This window comes from Castor canadensis, chromosome 1 (assembly GCF_047511655.1).
Source record: "Castor canadensis chromosome 1, mCasCan1.hap1v2, whole genome shotgun sequence".
NCBI classification, from domain to species: Eukaryota; Metazoa; Chordata; class Mammalia; order Rodentia; family Castoridae; genus Castor; species Castor canadensis.
This window is the reverse complement of record NC_133386.1, coordinates 180,064,384-180,081,854: the sequence shown is the minus strand read 5'-3', so window position 1 is coordinate 180,081,854 and position 17,471 is coordinate 180,064,384. Positions and strand designations below refer to the sequence as shown.

The 17,471-nt window shown below is 52.2% G+C and overlaps 1 protein-coding gene across 1 annotated transcript; it reads right to left on the bottom strand.

Annotated features, from left to right (window-relative positions):
• Positions 1-386: 386 nt before the first annotated feature.
• C1H11orf96 (chromosome 1 C11orf96 homolog) lies at positions 387-1,778 on the bottom strand. Its single transcript, XM_020181627.2, has one exon. The coding sequence runs from the start codon at positions 1,725-1,727 to the stop codon at positions 1,011-1,013; it is 717 nt and encodes a 238-aa protein (XP_020037216.1). The 5' UTR covers positions 1,728-1,778; the 3' UTR covers positions 387-1,010.
• Between the last annotated feature and the right edge of the window lie 15,693 nt (positions 1,779-17,471).

The window sequence follows — 17,471 nt, the reverse complement described above, 5'->3', positions numbered from 1 at the left end:
ACCCCCAACACACACACACACACACACACACACACCACACGCCGCCTCCAAAGGGTGCAGCGGGAGGTCTGCGCTAGATGCGGAGCAAGGACCTGACCGGTCTCTCTTGAGAAGTCAACGACATGGAAGAGGGCATTCTCCATCCTTGCAGGGCCTCCTTCTCCTTGCCAGTGGCTTCACTCCATTAGACCAGGAGCGCTCTGGGCAGGGTGTGGACCCATTTGGGGAGGAAAGTAGTGGACTGCGCATCGGGGTGTCTTCTGGTGACCTAAGTTTGTGGAGTCGCCTCCACTTGGGTTTCCCCCATCCCATTATCTCCTCCCCTGCCTCCCAGTCTTGCAAGCCCAGGCCCCGAAGGTTCAAGAAGTCAAAAGCCTAGAGAAATGCACTGTGCAAATATATTGACTTTATTTGTCTCCATTCGAGAGCCTCACAGACATATCCAGGTAAAAAGATCGTTAAATAAACGCCTTCAACTATTGCAATGCAAAAATAAATATCAATCCTCCGGTCGCAACAGCAGCCTCGCTGTGCCCCAAGTCCCATCAGCCCGCCCTGACAATTGTAAAAGTGTTCAGCGAGAGTGTGCTGGCGTGAGTGTAAACGGGGGTGCGCTGGGGGGTACGGTGGAGCGGTGTGCAAAATCGGAGTTGCAAACCATCAGAAAAGGGCATGGAGAGGCGATTCTTGGCGACACCCGGCCAACTCAGCGCGGGAGGCCTCCTGCACACACTCACAGCAGAGTTCGTACTGGGAAGAGTTAAAAAATAAACATTTACAAGGGCAAAGAAAGCAGCCCCCCTCCCTGGAGTCCCCGAGCGCGCTCGAGGCCAGGGCAAGCGCAACCAAGGGCGCACCCAGCAGTTCTCAGCCGGGAAGGAGTCCAAGCGCGCGAGGGGCGGCGATCCCCGGTCCTCAGCGGTCCCCCGGGCGCGGGTCCTCACCGGGTGCGCCCGCTGGTTCCCCGGCGAGCCGAGGGGGCGCGCGAGTCCCCCTGCGGGTAGCGCCCCTCACAGGGCCGAGTCGGAGTCGCTGGAGTCCAGGCTGTTCCTCAGTTTGCAGCTGCTGAGCTGCTCCCTCTGCAGCGACAGGCTCTGCGTGCTGCGGCGCAGACACTCCAGGCTCTGCAGGAATGACTTCTTAGCCTTTTCCTCCTCCATGGGGGACACCCCTTCCTCCTCCACCTCCTGGATCTCGTCGAAGGTCACCGGCTGCGTCTTGAAACGGGACTGGCGCGGCCGCCGCAGCCGGCCCTTGCCCTTGGACAGCTTGGCTGGCCGCACGGGCTGCGGGAACTCGTCGGCCAAGCACACGAAGTGCGGCATCACCGCCTGGTAGCTGGAGCAGATGCCCATGAGCTCGCCGGGCTTGGCGGCCGCCATGGCGCCGCCGGCGTCTGCGGGGCCGGGCGGTGGGGCGCTGGGGCTCTCCGGGGGTGGCCGCTGCACCGGGCCCCCCCGGGAGGCAGCAGCCTGGGGCTCGCCGGGCGGGGGATCCAAATCTGCTGCGGGGTGGCGGCGGCCCTCGCGGGCCCGGGCCGGCGCTCCTCGGAAGAGCGGGCGTGCGGGCCCGTCGCGGGGCGCGGGGCTCCGGGTGTGCTGCTTTGCTGCTCTCCGAGGCGCTCGCCGCCGCTGCTGTCGCCTTCTGCCCCGCGGCGGCCGGGCTAGCGGCTTATATAGCCCGCTCCTGCCCACACGGCTGCGAGCTCGGATGACAGCGAATGCCATTTAAAGCGTGCGCGCCCCGCGCCCTTCCGCCTGACGTCGCCCCGCCACTCTGGGAAAGTAACGGCCCCTTCCCCGGCGCCTCCCGCCCGCCCCCTGCCAACCCGGCTCCGGAAGGCAGGCCCCGCCCGCGGGGTTCCGGGAGAATCCCAAGTGCCGTAGCACGCGGCCCGGCCGAACCGTGCGCAGAACAAGAGTCCTTGGATGGGCAGGACGGGGCTGGCACTGTCGGTTCTGGGACCCTCCCCTCCCCAAATCTGCAGCAACTCGAGCGGCCGCGGGGGTACAGGTCCCCTTTCCAGGTCCCCTAATACCAGATGCTCCCACTCCAGGTGCTGGCTGTGCCGCGGAGGGTTCTGCGCCAGACGCTCCGGGCGCAAAGCAGCTCCCGGTTCGCCTGGCGGCCTGGAGAATTGGGGCGCTCGTCTCCCCAGAGCGGAGCTCAGAGAAAGGGGCAGGTTTCTCTGAATCTTTGCTACCCGCCTCCCCAGGCGCGCGCATGCACGCACGAACACAAACACACCCCGTTATTCCATTCTGGTTCTTTTTTTTCCCCCTAGATGTCTTCTCTGTCTCCTACTCTTCCCCCACCTGCAAGTCCTTTGGGCACCCCCATTCATGCACTAAAGAATGGCACTTGGGTATGGCACTAACAACAACAATAATAATAGCTACCATCTGGAGAGCTTTCCTCCGAGCCAGCCAGCAAGCTTCGTTCTACATACATTATCCTCCTCCGCCCTCAAAACAACCCCGTGACATAATTAGTACTCTTTCAATTTTACATGAGAGAGGCCCAGCGGGGTAACCAACTAATCCACAAGTAACTGATGGAACCAAGTGGGGTGCTCTCCAGAGTCTGTGATCTTACTGCCCCCAGCTAGGGTAACATCAGGCAGCCAAAACCCATCAGTGCCTTTAGACCCTGTAAGAGCAGATCCACAGGGCAGTGAATGCCCGTGCCCAGTGCCCTGGCCCCTAGGGGAATCTTTGTGAGCCCTTTATTGAACAGGGCTCAGGGGACCTCAGGTAAGGGAAATGCTAGGATTTGCCCTCCACTCCTTCCTATCTACTGTGTGCTGGCTCAGAAGTAAACAAGAAAGCTGTACTCTGGGGGTGGGCACCCATAAACAAGAGCATGCCCTGTGGTGAGAATAGAGTGGGGTGGTATGATAGGGATGCAGAGGGAGAGGTGTGCTGAGCCCCTCACCTGGAGAGGCTTCTCAGAATGGGTAGCATTTAGCTGATGCCTGAAGGACAATATGAGCACCACTAAGTACCTAATATTTATGAATCAACTCATTTAATGCAAATGTTCGCTATTTTATTTGATCTTCTCAACAACCCTGAGTAAAAAAAAAAAAAAAAAGCTGTTATTATTATTTACAGTGGGAAAAACCAAGGCACAGAGAAGCTAAGCAACTTGTTCCAAAGTCTCACAGTGAGAGTCAAACCCAGGCAACATGACTCCTGAGCCCTCAGTGGTCCGGCTAGTGGAGGGTGAAGAAGGGGCCAGCCATGTAACAAAGAGGGAAGAGGGACTCCTGGTACAAAGCACAAAGGCAAGAATGAGTTTGGTGTGGTCAGTGAACACAGGGAAGCCCATGGTGTAAAGCAGTGGGGGTGAGAAGTAGGGACAGTCACTTAAGGCCTTAAGGCCATGCTCTGGAACTAGAAGTTTATTAGGAGGGCATTAGTAAGGCATTGAAGGGTATTGAGCAGGGGTGCTACATCCTCCAATTTATGTTTTTCAAAACTCACTCTGGCTGTTGCATGGAGAGAAGCCAGGGAAGAACAGAGACTCACTGGGATGATTATCACAGGCCCTCTGATTCAGAATCCTGAACACTTGGATTAGGGTGGAGGAAATGGAGATGTAAGGAGATGGTCAGATTTGAGATTTGTCTGAAGATGAGGTGTGGGGCCAGTGGGGGCAGGGCATCAGATCAAGGCTGACTTCTATGTATTTGGCTTGAGCAACTGTTAGATGTGTCCAGTGTTTGACAGGGAGACACCTTGCCAAAGTGATTGGAGGGGGGAGGGCCACTGGGCAGTAAGCTGGCTATCCATCAAAACTCACTACCCTCCTGGGTGGGGCCTGAAATGCTTATAACAGAATTACTACATGAGAGAAAAATCAGTTTCCATAATATTAAAACCAGCTCCTTTTAACAGCAGCATAGCAATAAATCAATCTAACATAATATTAAAACCAGCTCCTTTTAACAGCAGCATAGCAATAAATCAATCTAACATCGATACTGGTACCAGGAGTGGGAAGTGGCCATGAATGAAACACCCCAAATCTGTTGCATTGGCTTGGCCAACAGAGTGTGAGCAGCAATAGAATGCATACTGAGAATGAAAGCTAGATCTTTCTTATAAGGGACAAAGTACTTATTGCAACTATCACCTGTGATAATTTGAAAGACAGACCACATGGCCTACTGAGCCTATAATTCTAGAAAGATAGTTGGAAAGAGCCAAAAACGTTTGCATGTGTTGACTACTTGATACTGCTTTTAGCAAGATATTACAAGAAAGAGATTGGCTAGTTTGCAAGAAGAGATGGCCAGAAATAGAATCCAGAAAACTGGTGTCCAAGACCAGGAAGTCAGACTGTGGTTCCGTGGCTTAGAACTTCTCTCAAAGCCTGTGTATTGGACCAAACATTAAGCCAAGAAAAAAATCGCCTTAGGGCAACCATGTAAAATAGCAAGAAAGTGGTGGGATGGACAAGGAAGGCAGACAATAACTCTGTCAGGAAAGGAGTTTTGCGTGTGGTCATTAGACCACAGAACTGACTAGAACCAGACAGACTTGAAGCACACTAGGTTTGTGGAACAATTGTCATCACCAACAAAATTAAATGACTGGATTGCAAAAACCCATGAATGTTCAAACTCAAGTCAGCATCCAGAAAGGACAGGCCCTCAACACCCTGCTTTGTGATTGTGGACCACCAAATGATAAACAGGATAGAATTTCTCCAAAGGCAAAGCCAAATGATAAACAGGATAGAATTTCTCCAAAGGCAAAGCCAAAGGCTAAGGAGACACAGGACAAGGGGCCACTCCCACTCTATGAAGCTCCCCTCCACCATTCTAGATAATGGACTTTGTGCAGCTGGGTCTCATTCCCTAACTGTCCCCACTGACTCCATTGTGTGAAATGTGGGAAGAAATATTATGTGTGGCTTCTGCTTCATCTTCACAAGAGAAATGCTTGCCCTTACTTCTGTGGCTTTCCCCTCAAGCTGATAGAAGAGCCATAATGAAGAGACCTTGTAAGCTTCATGTTAAAGACAGCAGTGCACATTAATCTGGTTCCTGAATGACCATGCAGAACTGAGCTATCTACCAACTTGAAATACTTCTCTTGAAACTATGAGAGATCAACTGAATATTAGAAATGTAATTTGGGGACTTTTTATTATATCAACTTAGCATTGTCCTAAGAGAACCTTGAGATGTGCAAGTGATGTCAAGTGGGCCACTGAAACTCAGGGGAGAGCTGCAGGTTGGAGTGGAACTTTAGGGGTCATCAGGATACAGATGGTGGTCAATACTGGGGGACTGAGTAAAGATCTGCCTTCTCGAGGGAGGAGGCTGGGACAGCCTACACTGTGGAGGAGGTAGGGGTGAGATAGTGACCAACTCAGAGAAGCACTGTTAAACATAGTAGGAGAGAAACCATGAACATGTCAGAATCCAAGAGAAGGGTGCTTATAGGAGGGAGAAGCCTTTAGAATGTCCTGAGGTATGTCCTAGGCTGTCTCTATCAGAACTATGTGGCCTTGAACAAGCCACTTGCCTGTCTGCCCGCAGAGATCTGGGCTCCAGTGTTCCTTCCTCAGCACCATGTAAAGCCTTCCTTGGCCTCCCGACTTAAGGCTGCCCCTCCCTCACACTATCCTCTTTGTCTTCATATGCTTCTATCACTATCTAAAAGGTCTTCACTTTTGTTTGTTGATTTCTGTGTTGGCTGTCTTCCCCATTAGACTGTCAGCATTGACCACTGTGTTCCTCTAGCACCCAGGACAGAGCTGACATACAGAAGCGTTCATGGGTCCCTATAAAGTGGACAGCCACCATGTTTGCCCTGCTCTGTGGCTCCTGGCAGGCCAGCAGGGGACCACACCATCACCATCGGGGCTTCCTTTCCAACACATACTTCCCCAGGCTCCAAATTCCCAGGCCAGTTTGTGAAGTGCCCTTCTCCACTCTCCTGATGGAAGGCTCCCCAACCCTGAGAGGTTGTGTGCTTCACTGCAAGGGGCCCAAATTAGCCATGAGATCATTCTCCATTGCCTGGGGCCTCTCATAGGGGCTTCTAGGAAGAGTAGTGAGGAGGATGTGTGAGGCCCTGGGTTCCATTCCCAGCCCTTGGGGCGGGGGGGGGGGGGGGCGGCGCAAGGCAAGAGGGGAAGGGAAGTAGGAATCTGAGCTCCCACTCTGCTTAGAGTCTCCTGTCCTGCTGACCCTTCCAGCCTCAGGATGTCTCCAGGGCTGCCCCCATCCTAGTGGCCTTTTTGTGCTTTCTGACCCCTACCCTCTGGAGCCCCCAAAAGCCAGCCAAGGGCCTCTGTCAGGTTAGGAGGACACACACCTATTCTAATCTGCTTTCTTCCACTGACTTGTTCTGTGACCATGGATGAACAGGTCACACTTTAAGTCTCTGCTTCATACCTGGAAAGTGTAATGTCCCTCGTAGCCAAAAGAGTGGGCAGCACTTTGCACAGTGCCCAGCATGTCTTCAGCATGAAGTCCAAATTCCTTTTTTTCCCATGATCTCACACCCAAACCTTCCCAGCCCCCCAACTTCATGGGGATGTCAGGGAAAGGCGCCAAGATTCTCCTCCTCCAGAGGGCAGCTGGGGGGTTGGTGGCCTACACCTCCCTGCCTGACTCACAGTTTAAAAAAGGAAGCCAGACCCCAGCCATGCTGAGCTCTGGAAATCATGTCTCCAGGGCAGAAGTGGGTGTTAATGGGCATGCCCAAACGTGGCCGTAGGGAGCCTCTAGGGACATGAACCACTCTTTCAGCAGACCCCACCGTTATCTATCCTTCCTCCAAAGGCCAAAGGGCTATGGCCTTTTCTCTACAGTATGCAGAGAGAAGGCACACCTGGGGTTGGGCATTGGGACTGCCCTGTCCTCCAGTCTTGGCTCCTGTTGTCCCCTGGGCTGGCTGAGTTTGCAGAGGCTGGGAGTGCTAAGAGAGGCCAATGTCTACTTTCTTAGCAGGATACATGACCTCCTCACCTGGCCACCCTGGGAATGCAAGACAGTCATCTTCTCAGCAGGGCTACAATCCTAGATCCACAGAGGGTCACAGAAATATCATCTGCTGAGTACCCATGATGTGCCTGGCACTGTGCCAGCTCTGCTTTGCACATCCTGCCTCATCTAAATCATCCTCCCTGGGTCCTCTGCGGGGATCCTGGTGCTGTACCCATTTCACAGAAGAAGACATGGGTGATGGTGGTTTACCAGGGTCACCCAAAGTGCTAAGTTCCAAAGCTGAACTCAACCACGTCAGCCCAACTCAGAAATTGGTGCTCAATGCTCCCCCTGCACCCCTGCCAGTTATCTCCATGCTGCTGGGAACAGCACTGGACCAGAAGTCAGAGGCCCAGGCTGTGGCATGGCTCCACCACCTATTGCTCTATGGCCTTGAACCCATTGCTTCCATATCTGAGCTGCAGTTTCCCTATCTGTGAAACGGGAAAGCCAGACTGGGAATCGCTGGGCCCCTCAAGCTCTGACATTCTAGAATCCTCGGGGGATGCAGGGATGAGGGGACCACCTCAGAAGATGCTTCCCCTTGGGCCAGAGAGTGGTGAGCAACTTGGCTATGGCTGCTGCAAGGGAGCAGATGGGGCAGGAAGATGGCAACAGATCTGGGAGGAGCTTGTGTCACTACCTCTCCACCATCCCCACCCACATTTTGGCTTCAGGGCAGAACCAGTTCATAAAGGCACCCACCAGTTCTTCAGTTACCAGCAGGCTGGGCTGCCAAGGGGCCTTCTGTACCGTGGGCCTGGGTGGGATGGGAGCGAGATGTGGGTTGTGGATGTAAGAGTCCAGAGCCCTGGCAGACATACGTGGCAGTGGGAAGAACCAGGTTGGGGTGGCTTGGTTCATAGGTCTTCCTCTGCATTTTCCTGGGACTAGGTAAGAAAGTCACATCCTTCCTGCAGCTACACTGCTACCCTGGCACAGCCTGCTCCCAGTCAGAGCCTTGGCCAGTGGGCATCCCCTACTGCCTCACCCAGAAATCTCCCTAGAGTGGGTCTCAGAGGAATGATGGTCACTCCAGACAGTGCTATTCAGGTCAGTCTGCATTTGGGTGCATTGTGTGCTCGTGTGTGTGTGTGTGTGTGTGTGTGTGTGTGTGTGTGTGTGTGTGTGTGACAGAGAGACAGAAAGAGACAGAGAGGGAGAGAGAGAGAAAGAAGGGGAGGGAAAGGGACAGCAACAAACACAGCACCTCTGTAGGTGAATGACAGCTCTTTTCTGTGGTCCTCCTGGCCCCACTCTCAGCTCTCAATGGTGCCCACTCCACCCAGCAGCTGCCCTCAGCACAAAGCATCCCACCAACTGCTTCTCTTCACTCAGAATTAGCACTTTGTCTAGAACAATTGTGAGCATAAAGTGTTTTGATAATTTTGCTGGAGGGTTGCCATGACGACCCCCAAGCAAGCTCCAAGGGGGGGTGTCAGTGTGCAGCAATAGAGCAAGCCAGGAGAGAGGGAAAAAGAGAGTAAGAGAGACAGGGAAAGAGGAGAGAAGTCAGGGAGGCCCCAGCCATGGTCTCCCCCCACCCCTTTTCAGGCTGCTATAAGCTGGGCCTCACTGTCCATGGGGCAACAGGATACCAGCTGCTGGCAGGCAGGCTGCAGGGCTGTCATGAATGGCTGCCCCCACTGGATGAGTCCTAGGGAAGGGACACCAAGCTGGTGGGGGGGGCATGCAGGAAAATTCTTGGGACTCTGAGGGAACAGAGCCCAGGGGAACCTCCTGAGAATTATTCCCAGCCTGTGGGCCTGGATGTGTTTGCGGGGGGAACAGGAGTTCATCTCCTAGTCAAGGGCCGCTTCCAAGCACAGTTCCCTCAGCCCAGCACCCAGGACTCAGTCCTCCCCTCAGGCTTCTTGCAGACCTGAATGTTCCCATTCTGGGAATACCAGTGTGAGAATCACTATGTGGCAGAAAATCAGATCCTAAACGATCCATGACCCTTGCAAAGTAGTTTCTCCTTTGTGACCTCAGAAAAGCAAGTACCTTGTCATGAGCTTTTGAGATGAACACAGAGAAGCCCAGAAAGGAAGATCACAAGATCACACAGCAAAGAGTTAGGATGGAACCCAGTCCTGAACTTTACCCTGAGCTTTGCTGCCTGGGAAGGCAGGTTCTATGAACAGGTCCACCTGACACTGCCACCTCATATATGGATGGGGAAACTGAAGTCCAGTGGCATCCCTCAGCTAGTAAGCATGAAGCCTGGGCTTGCAGCCTTGGATCCTGAGGCATTTCTCTGCCTCTACTGAACCATGAGCCAGAACCACAAATTCCATAAAGCCCCAGCAACATTCTTATGTTCCCAGGTGAAAGTACTAAGGCAAGATGGAAGGATCGCTCCAGCCCAAGAGTTTGGCCTGGCTTGGGCAACATAGCAAGACCTCATTGAAGGGAATGAAGAGGAGGGCAAGGAAGGGGAGGGACCAGAGGGGAAGGAATGGCTTCCCGTTGTCAGCAACCAGAGCAGAGGGCAGCTGGAACCAGAACTACAAAGACAGGGCCAAGTTCCCCACACAGGGCAGCCTTACAAAGGGCCTCTGCTGTTGACTCTGTGTGGCCTTGGCAAGTCACTGGGCTCTTGGAGCTCCAGGTCCTGCAGCTGTCAAGAGTTGATGTGAACAAAGGTATGGCTACTGAATTAGGAGACCGTGAACGAGCCAATGACAGCTGTGCCCTCACCCTGCAGCAGTTTCTAGCTTAGTTCAAATTTACCTTGCAGTAATGTACCCCGGTGGGGGAGGAGGGTTTCCAAAAAGAAGGTGCTGTGGGCATTACAGACACCCACAAAGCCGACTTTTATGTGGCCTCAGTCATCAACATCAGTGGCTCCACACTGCCAGCCCAGAAGCCCTTGTTCTGGTACTCGCTAGAAAGTTCTTTTCACCACCCTGGGATTAGGAAGTCTATGCCTGCCCCATCCTTCTCAGGAGGTGGGGGGGATTATGAGGATCAGATTAGCTGGTCTGTGAGAACACACTGGGGTAAGACTTAGGCCCTTATGGACGATGAATATTTTAGTGGATTCCAAGAAGCCTTGTCACGTGGTGTTCTAAGGCTGGCCCTTCAGTCTTGTAAATTGCTACTGGCCCAGCCCTGGGGTCTAAAGCTTCCCTCCTCCTCCAGCTCTGCCTGTGTTCCTCCTCAGTTGCCTGTGGACACCACAGGTGCCAGCTGTGTCTGGTCTCTGCACTTTAAGAATGTGTTGGGGAGTGTCACTCCCAACAAGAGACAGCTTCTCCCTGATGCTACCCCACCTATAGAGGGTATCTCTCCTTTCTTCAAGCAACAGCAGCTGCCATTGCTCCAACTATTCCCTTGGAGGGATACACAGGGAGGGGAGTTGAAGGAATGTTTTCCTGAGCATGTGCCCCAGGCTTGGCACCAATGCAACCACTGTGCATCATCATCATGTCACCCTGACGTTTACCCTCCAAGATGAGGATGGTTACCAACCATCTTTTGTTGAGCAGACAGGCTCAGAGATGGGAGGAACTTTGCCGAGGCCACACAGCCAGCCATAGGTGGAGCTAGAATTTGAACCCATGTCTCAGTTCTAAAGTTTTTCTCACCCAAGGGGACCTCCCACATGGTGAAACCTGGACCTGCCAGGGAGGAGGTCAATGGAAGAAGTACCTGACAGCCTAGGGAAGGCTCTGGAATTCCAACTGATAGCCAGGCTCCACTTGCCAACAACTTTTCCAAGGTGAGAATGGGCATCTGCTAGTGCCATCATACAGTCTTGAGGTAGTCCTGACAAAGGGGTATGTGGATGACATCCAAGCCCACTCCTGATTTCCCACAGTGACAGCAGAAGGCAGGGAGCCCATTGAGACAGACAAGCAGCAATGAGCCATGGCCTTGGGGACCTCACACCATGAACCTGGGGCTCTGAGGGCAGCACACTTCCAGCAACTCAGACTGATGACCACAATTTCAGCCCCCAGCCCCAGCCTCTGAGGTTGGAAACCACTATCTGAAGAGCAAGGAAGGAAACCATAAAGGCTCAGCTGACGGGATCATGACATCACAGGAAACAGAAGAGAACTACAGGCTGCTGGAGCAGAAAGTGACTTTTCAGGGGAGCTGGGAAGCAGTTTCTAGACCATGGAGTGCATGGGATGGGGCTCAGCAATGGGCCACACAATCAATTTAGGGACCACGACTAGCATTTGTAAAATCATATACAATAGAACACAAAACCTCAGAGTAACGTCATACTGTGTCGTGAAGCTTTGGTTTAAGTTATGGCTTGTGTGAATGTAAACTTTTTCTTTTTAAACCGTGAGTTATAGTCAAAAAAGATTTAAAAACTTGTAAAATTAGTTCATGCCCTACATTGTACAGACGGGAAGATGGAGACCAAGGGCAGCAGAAGGCTTTGCCTAGGGACCTGAGACAGAAGACCCAGATGGTCCCCTGCTGCCGGGACTCAGGCTTGATTTCTTGCTGTCTTTATCTTTAGCCAGTAACTGTCTTGCCAGCTGTTGTCCTGTGTGGCTACCCAGCTAGAGCAGGAAGAATCCAGTCTATAGATGAGCAGATTGGCAGTGGGGAGGGGGTGGGAGTTGGTCACTGTGTTTAGCTGCTGTGCCAGAATGTTCTCAGTCTGCCTTCTTCACAGGACTGTTCCTTCTCTGCCTATCACTGCCTTTCCCTGTGGGAACTCCCCAGATTCAGGTATCTCATACCCTCTACCCACCTCCACAATGACCTCCCCCAACAAATGCCACCCTGGTCTCATTTGTCCCGGGTCGTAGTCTGTTCTAGACCTAGCCACAGAGAAGGTGTTCCAGAAGCTCCACAGCCCTGCTCACCCAGCCCAGGTGTGTACATGTGGGGAGGGGGTGGTCTTTCCTATACATCTTCACACTGGTTCATAAGAAGAAATGCAGGTCCCAGGACAGATACTGTCTCACTCCTTTCTTGTAAGAACCCAGGTTTATAGGTGGAAATACTCAGGCTAAGGAATTTGCCAAAGGCCATGCAGCATAAGAGCAGGAGCTGGGACTCAAACCAGGTCTATTGGACAATAGCCCTTCTACCCCAGCACTGCCCTGCCTGGTGGGCTGCTGGCAGCTTTTTCTCCAAAGCTTCTTGGATTGGGGTCTGGGGACAGTGCGGTGGAGGGGGACAAGGAGGACCTAACTGCTACCTTACACTGCACTGAGGAAAGGAACACTCTATTCTCAGGAGAGAAGAACACTGGAAAGGCGCCATCCACTCCTCTCCCAGCCTCCCTCACTCTTTCCCAGGAGATAGGGGACAAGGAAAATTACTGTAATCTGACAGAGGACCTGGGGAGAAGAAGCTGTGTTGGGGGTATGGGGAATCTGCTCTCCCCTACCTACTCCCAGACCTGTGGCCCATAGACAAGAGTACATGTTGCTCAGCTCCTGTGTGCCCCACATGGGAGGGCTGCCTGGGAAAGGCCAGTGTCCACCTTTTGGAAGCAGGCCTGTAGCCTCTCCCTCCGCTCCTGCCAGAGGTCTCTGCGGGGAGGCAGTGATTGTCCTGAGCTGGCAGGCAGGGTTGGCCTGCTGTGCAGACTGCCTTGGTAAGGAGGATCAACAAGTCTGACTGGCCATGGATGCAAGCCCAAGTCCCCAGTCAGCTCTGAGGGATAGCACTGATATCCTGCCCACACAGCACGAAGCTTACTTTTCCCTTGCTCCGTGGGAAGGAGGGCTCTCACGACACCACAAGCCCAACATCACCTCACCATGGCCAGAAGTGCCCACCAGGCCACAAAGTGACTCACTCTGGGCTCTTGCACGTCTCCTCAGGTCTTCCTACCTCCAGTTCAGTCCCCCACTCCATCCTAATAAGTGTACTTTCCTAAAAGTCACCTTCCAGCCCTCACTGGCTCCCACTGACAAGTCTCCTGCCCGGGCAGGCTCTCAGCCAGATCCAGGCCCATCTTCCTGTCTCAGCATCTCCTCCAGCTCTGTGATCCTCACACAAGCCACCAGGGCCCTTCTCTGCTCATGAGCTTTGTGGTGGGTACTTTGAAGCGTCCTCCTCCCTGTTCTGCAGCGACTCTTCCACTAGGAAGCCGTCCCTGACCATCACCCCACACATGCTGCATGTTCTGCTAACTCCTGCAGCGCACATTGTCAGAGCTCCTCCTTCTACTTTCATCCTCGTACTGCCAGAGGCATCTTCAACAGTTCAACTGTGCACCTTGTTTTCTCAGTAGAACGGCAATAATACTAACACTATCTGCAATGTACTGAGTTCTTGTTTTCTCTGGGCCCAGTGCCAGGGCCCAGAGAAGGGTCTAGAAAACTGGGTATGGGGCCCAGCACACAGCTGGTATACAACACATGGCAAGCATTTCTTAATACCACGGTTGGTAAGAGGATAAGCTGGAGCAACTTTCTCAGAAGCCATTTGCATTATGTATTCAAAGTCTTTAAAATATGCATAGCCCTTGGGATCTGGGCCAGTGACCCCACTTTTAGGAATTTATTCTGAGAAGCAGTCACAGATGTGCTCTAAGATCTAGCTACAGAACAGCTGAACACAGCCATGCCACTGATAAGCAGAGGAGCTGTGACTTGGTTTCCTCCATTGTAAAGCAGGGATAAAAATAGTGCCTTGTCCATGGGCTGCTGTGAGGATTAGTAAACCAGGTGCTAAATATACGTAAAGCACTTCACACTGTGCCTAGCACATACTCAGCCTCCATGAAAGTGCTACCTGTTCTTTTTATTGTTTGCATTGAGGCCCGAATGAAGCCAAATACTGGTCTTTCAGCTTCACCAATACCCTGCCTTCCACCTTTAATTCTCATCATTTTCCAGTCAGAACAGTCATAATAGCAGAACCCCAGTATCTACAACAACCTAAATATCCAACACAATGAAACAGTACAAGTATACAAAACACTATGCAGCCATTCAGCAATGTTATAAAATAATAATGTCCTGCACCAATGAACATAAGTAGAAACAGGCTATAAGACTATAAACTTTAATTTATAGTGATGTAACTTTAGTCTTTTGGTGGAAATGGGGTTAAAATTCAGGGTTTCATGCTTGCTAGGCAGCTGTTCTACCACTTGAGCCACTCCACCAGCCCCTTCTTGTGTTGGGTATTTTGACATAGGGTCTCTCAAACTATTTGCCCAGGCTGGCTTTGAACTGCGATCTTCCTGATCTCTGCTTCCTGAATAGCAAGGATTATAGATGTAAGCCAGTGGTGCCTGGCTAACTTTTAAGTTCAAAAATGTGTAGAAAATATGTACTACAAATTGTGAAAACTTGTCATCTCTGGCTTATAAAATTACAAAATGATTTCTTTTTAATTTCTTGAAAAAATATATACTCCGTTTTGTAGGAAGAAGAAAAAACTAGTTTTGCAAAAGAAAATAAAGGCCACGTTGGTTTACTCCCATCTGTAAGGGAAGGGACTGTGTCTTCCTTTTATCTGTCTCCCACCACATCTGTTACACAATCTCTGGACATAAAAGCCCTGGTCTTGAACAGAACTCCAGCCTGGCAATCTTGTTTAATCTTCTAGGCCAAGGCGTTCTGTACAGGGTTTAGAAATGGCCAGCCAGCACAAGCAAACAATGTGACTGGTGGGGGTGGACCTGTGTCTGGTTGTGGGTGACCTGCTTGCGGGGTTGGGAGACATCAAGAACTGACCTCAAGGGGAGGAGGCAGTGGACTTCTGGACTCCTGCCAGGGACTGTGAATTAGGAGACCAATTACCTGGGGAGCATGTGGCTGGGCTGCCAAGAGTAAGCTGAACATCAGGGCGAAGCCACTTTGGCATCTGGGAGCTCGCTTCAGCTTGATCTAAGAACTTCCCAGGAGGGCTTAAGTGCAGGCCCATCTTAATATGATCGGCCCAACTCCTGCAGTTTTTAACTTCTGCCCATCCTCTGGAAAGCTTCTGCTCTTCACCCCCAACCTTTGACTGCATCATAGGCTTGGGCACCAGGGGAGCCTAAGAGGGGAGGACAGCCTCCCAGAGCCATCCATTAGCACAGGGGTTAAGGTTGGGGCTTAGCAGGGCACGTGAAATGCTGCACTTAAAAGAATTGTATTACTAAGCACATTACTGTCGGGTTCATGACATGCATGACGTCAAATTTTCAAGACCAGGGAGAGAAGGCTGCTTCTGTGTCCACTTCACAGTTGAGGAAACTGAGGCTTTAAAATTGACTGGTCGGAGATGACTCGGGAAGAGCAGAGCTAAGAAGCCAGCCTGGTCAGTCAAGCTCAGGCACAAGGGCTTTGCAGGGGTTCTCTTCTGACTTATGTGGAGGCTGGGAGTTCTGTCCTTGCAGGCAAAGAGGGGGCATGGCCCCCTGCAAGGGTGAATCGGCCATTCGATTCCAAAGTTATACAGCTGGTGGCAGAGGCTGAGGACCCGATGGAGACCCCAGGAAGGCGGCTCAGCCTAGATCATCAGAGCGCCCAGATCGCCTTCTGGGACACCAAGGCTTAGGGTTGTCCTCTTGCAGCCCCCACCTCCCGGGGCTAGGGGGCCCATGTGGCAGGTCGTCACGGGTTTGTGAACACGGGCCGGGATCCTAGAGGGCGGTGGAGGCAAGATCGTCACGCGCGCCCACGCCCTTCCTGGGGTAGGCGGCTAATTGCACCGGGATAACGCAGCCCTCCAGCCCTCCGGCGCCCGCGCAGCCCACTTCCTCCCGCTTCCGCCCCGCGCGCATCTGCGGCTGCTCCCGAAGAGGCCGAGAAAGCGCAGTGTTCCAGCCCAGGGCGCTTCCGTTCCTCCCTTCCCCCACCCCCAATTGGACACTGGAGCCCAGCATCCAAAAAATCTAGGCACCTCACTTTTCCTCCTGCGTTTACAAAAAATAAACAATTCATGGAGCTGCTTTTAGGAGTAACTCGGCTGACGATGCAGTACACCCAGCAGCGTAGCTACTTTCTGAGCTCCCTCCTCTACCCACTTTCAGGCATCAGGATTTGCCCCCAGAGCCCAGGCCATGGGGTCCCCTCAAGGGCCCTGCCTAAGCAGTGACACATTATACTCCTGAAGGCCACATGAGAATAGGGAGTGTCCGTGCGTTGAGTATGACATCACCGTTCCCATGAGGGGGAGTGATAGCACAGAATCATCCTCACAACGATGTCACACATAACACACCCCTGCCAGCTCCAAGTGGAGAAAACTCTTCAGTGGTGCTGGCTATGAAGGGGCTGCCGGATTTACCGTTTCCGGGGCTGTAAGAGAACACTGCCCTGCCCCCAGTTTTAACAAATAGCCCAGCCCAGCATGGGGCTCTGGTCACAGGCTGGGGAAGACTTTTATAACAGGAGGAGCATGACTACCAAACTAACTGGAAAAGGCACCATTAGCCTGTGCTCCACTCTAATAAATAAACATCAAAGTCATTTGCCTACCAACCCCAGGCACAGGAATCATACCTAAGAATGGATTCCAGCAGTACAAATTTGACAGGGGTCTCATGGGGGGTTTCTTCCAAACAGAAAATGGGAGGCGGGGGAAAGAGCAGTTGTAAACTAATTCCTGGGAGGGGAGGGTGTGGGTGGAATCATGTATAAGTAAAGATTTAAACAAACAATGCATCACTATGGAAACACTGACTTTTTCAAAGGCACCGTTAAGAAAAATAAAGTAATCAAGACTTCAGATTCAACACTACAAGTGTTTATGACCAGAAAAGGCAAAGTGGGTCTTAGATATTCTGCAGCCAAGAAAAAGCTGCCAGAACTCAAGGAAGAAATATTCCCAGCAAGGCAAGAACCCATTATTTGTCAGGATATTCTCCCAAACCCTCCAAAGGGGGCATTCTGTTCACTGCAAGACATTCTTAACTCTTTCCAGGTTGCATGACACCACAGGGACTGCTGCACTGCCCCCAACTAGGAGGGTCATGGAGCCAAGGAGGCTACAGGGAGTGGAAGCCCCAAAGACAGGGCAGGTTCATTAGCTGTGACCCAACTCTTAGGAACCATCAGCTAATAGTGGTCTACTCTACGGGGGTCAAATAGAACCTGCTTTCAGTACTGGGGTTATAACCTGATGCTAAGTGCTGACTTGTGCTTTGAGGCAAGCTGCTGTTGACATTTCTAGTGTAGAGCCTGACCTGTCTGCTGTCTACAGTAGCAGTGTTGGAAAGTATTAGGAAGAAGTCTCATCCCTTAGTTTGGGCATCAGAGTTCCCAAATGTGCTCACAGAAAGAATGAAGGATAAAGAGACCATAGGAGGAAAATTCACCTATCTGTGAAAGTCTTAAGGTGTATCTGCTTGGACAGGGTCAGGAAACACTTACTGGGAAGTCTGGCTGAGAATGTGTCTCCCCAAAATGAGCCCCCCCAGTCCAGTGGCTAGTCCAGTTGGCAGGACAGTTTCTGCTCATGTTAGGGAGAAATGAGATGCAGACACCTGCCCTGATTCACAAGAAAGCAGGGGACCAACAGGTGATAAGGCCTGCGGCTCAGG

Excerpts from the sequence above, each read along its gene's own strand:
- C1H11orf96 (XM_020181627.2), bottom strand. The coding sequence starts at position 1,727 with ATGGCATTCGCTGTCATCCGAGCTCGCAGCCGTGTGGGCAGGAGCGGG.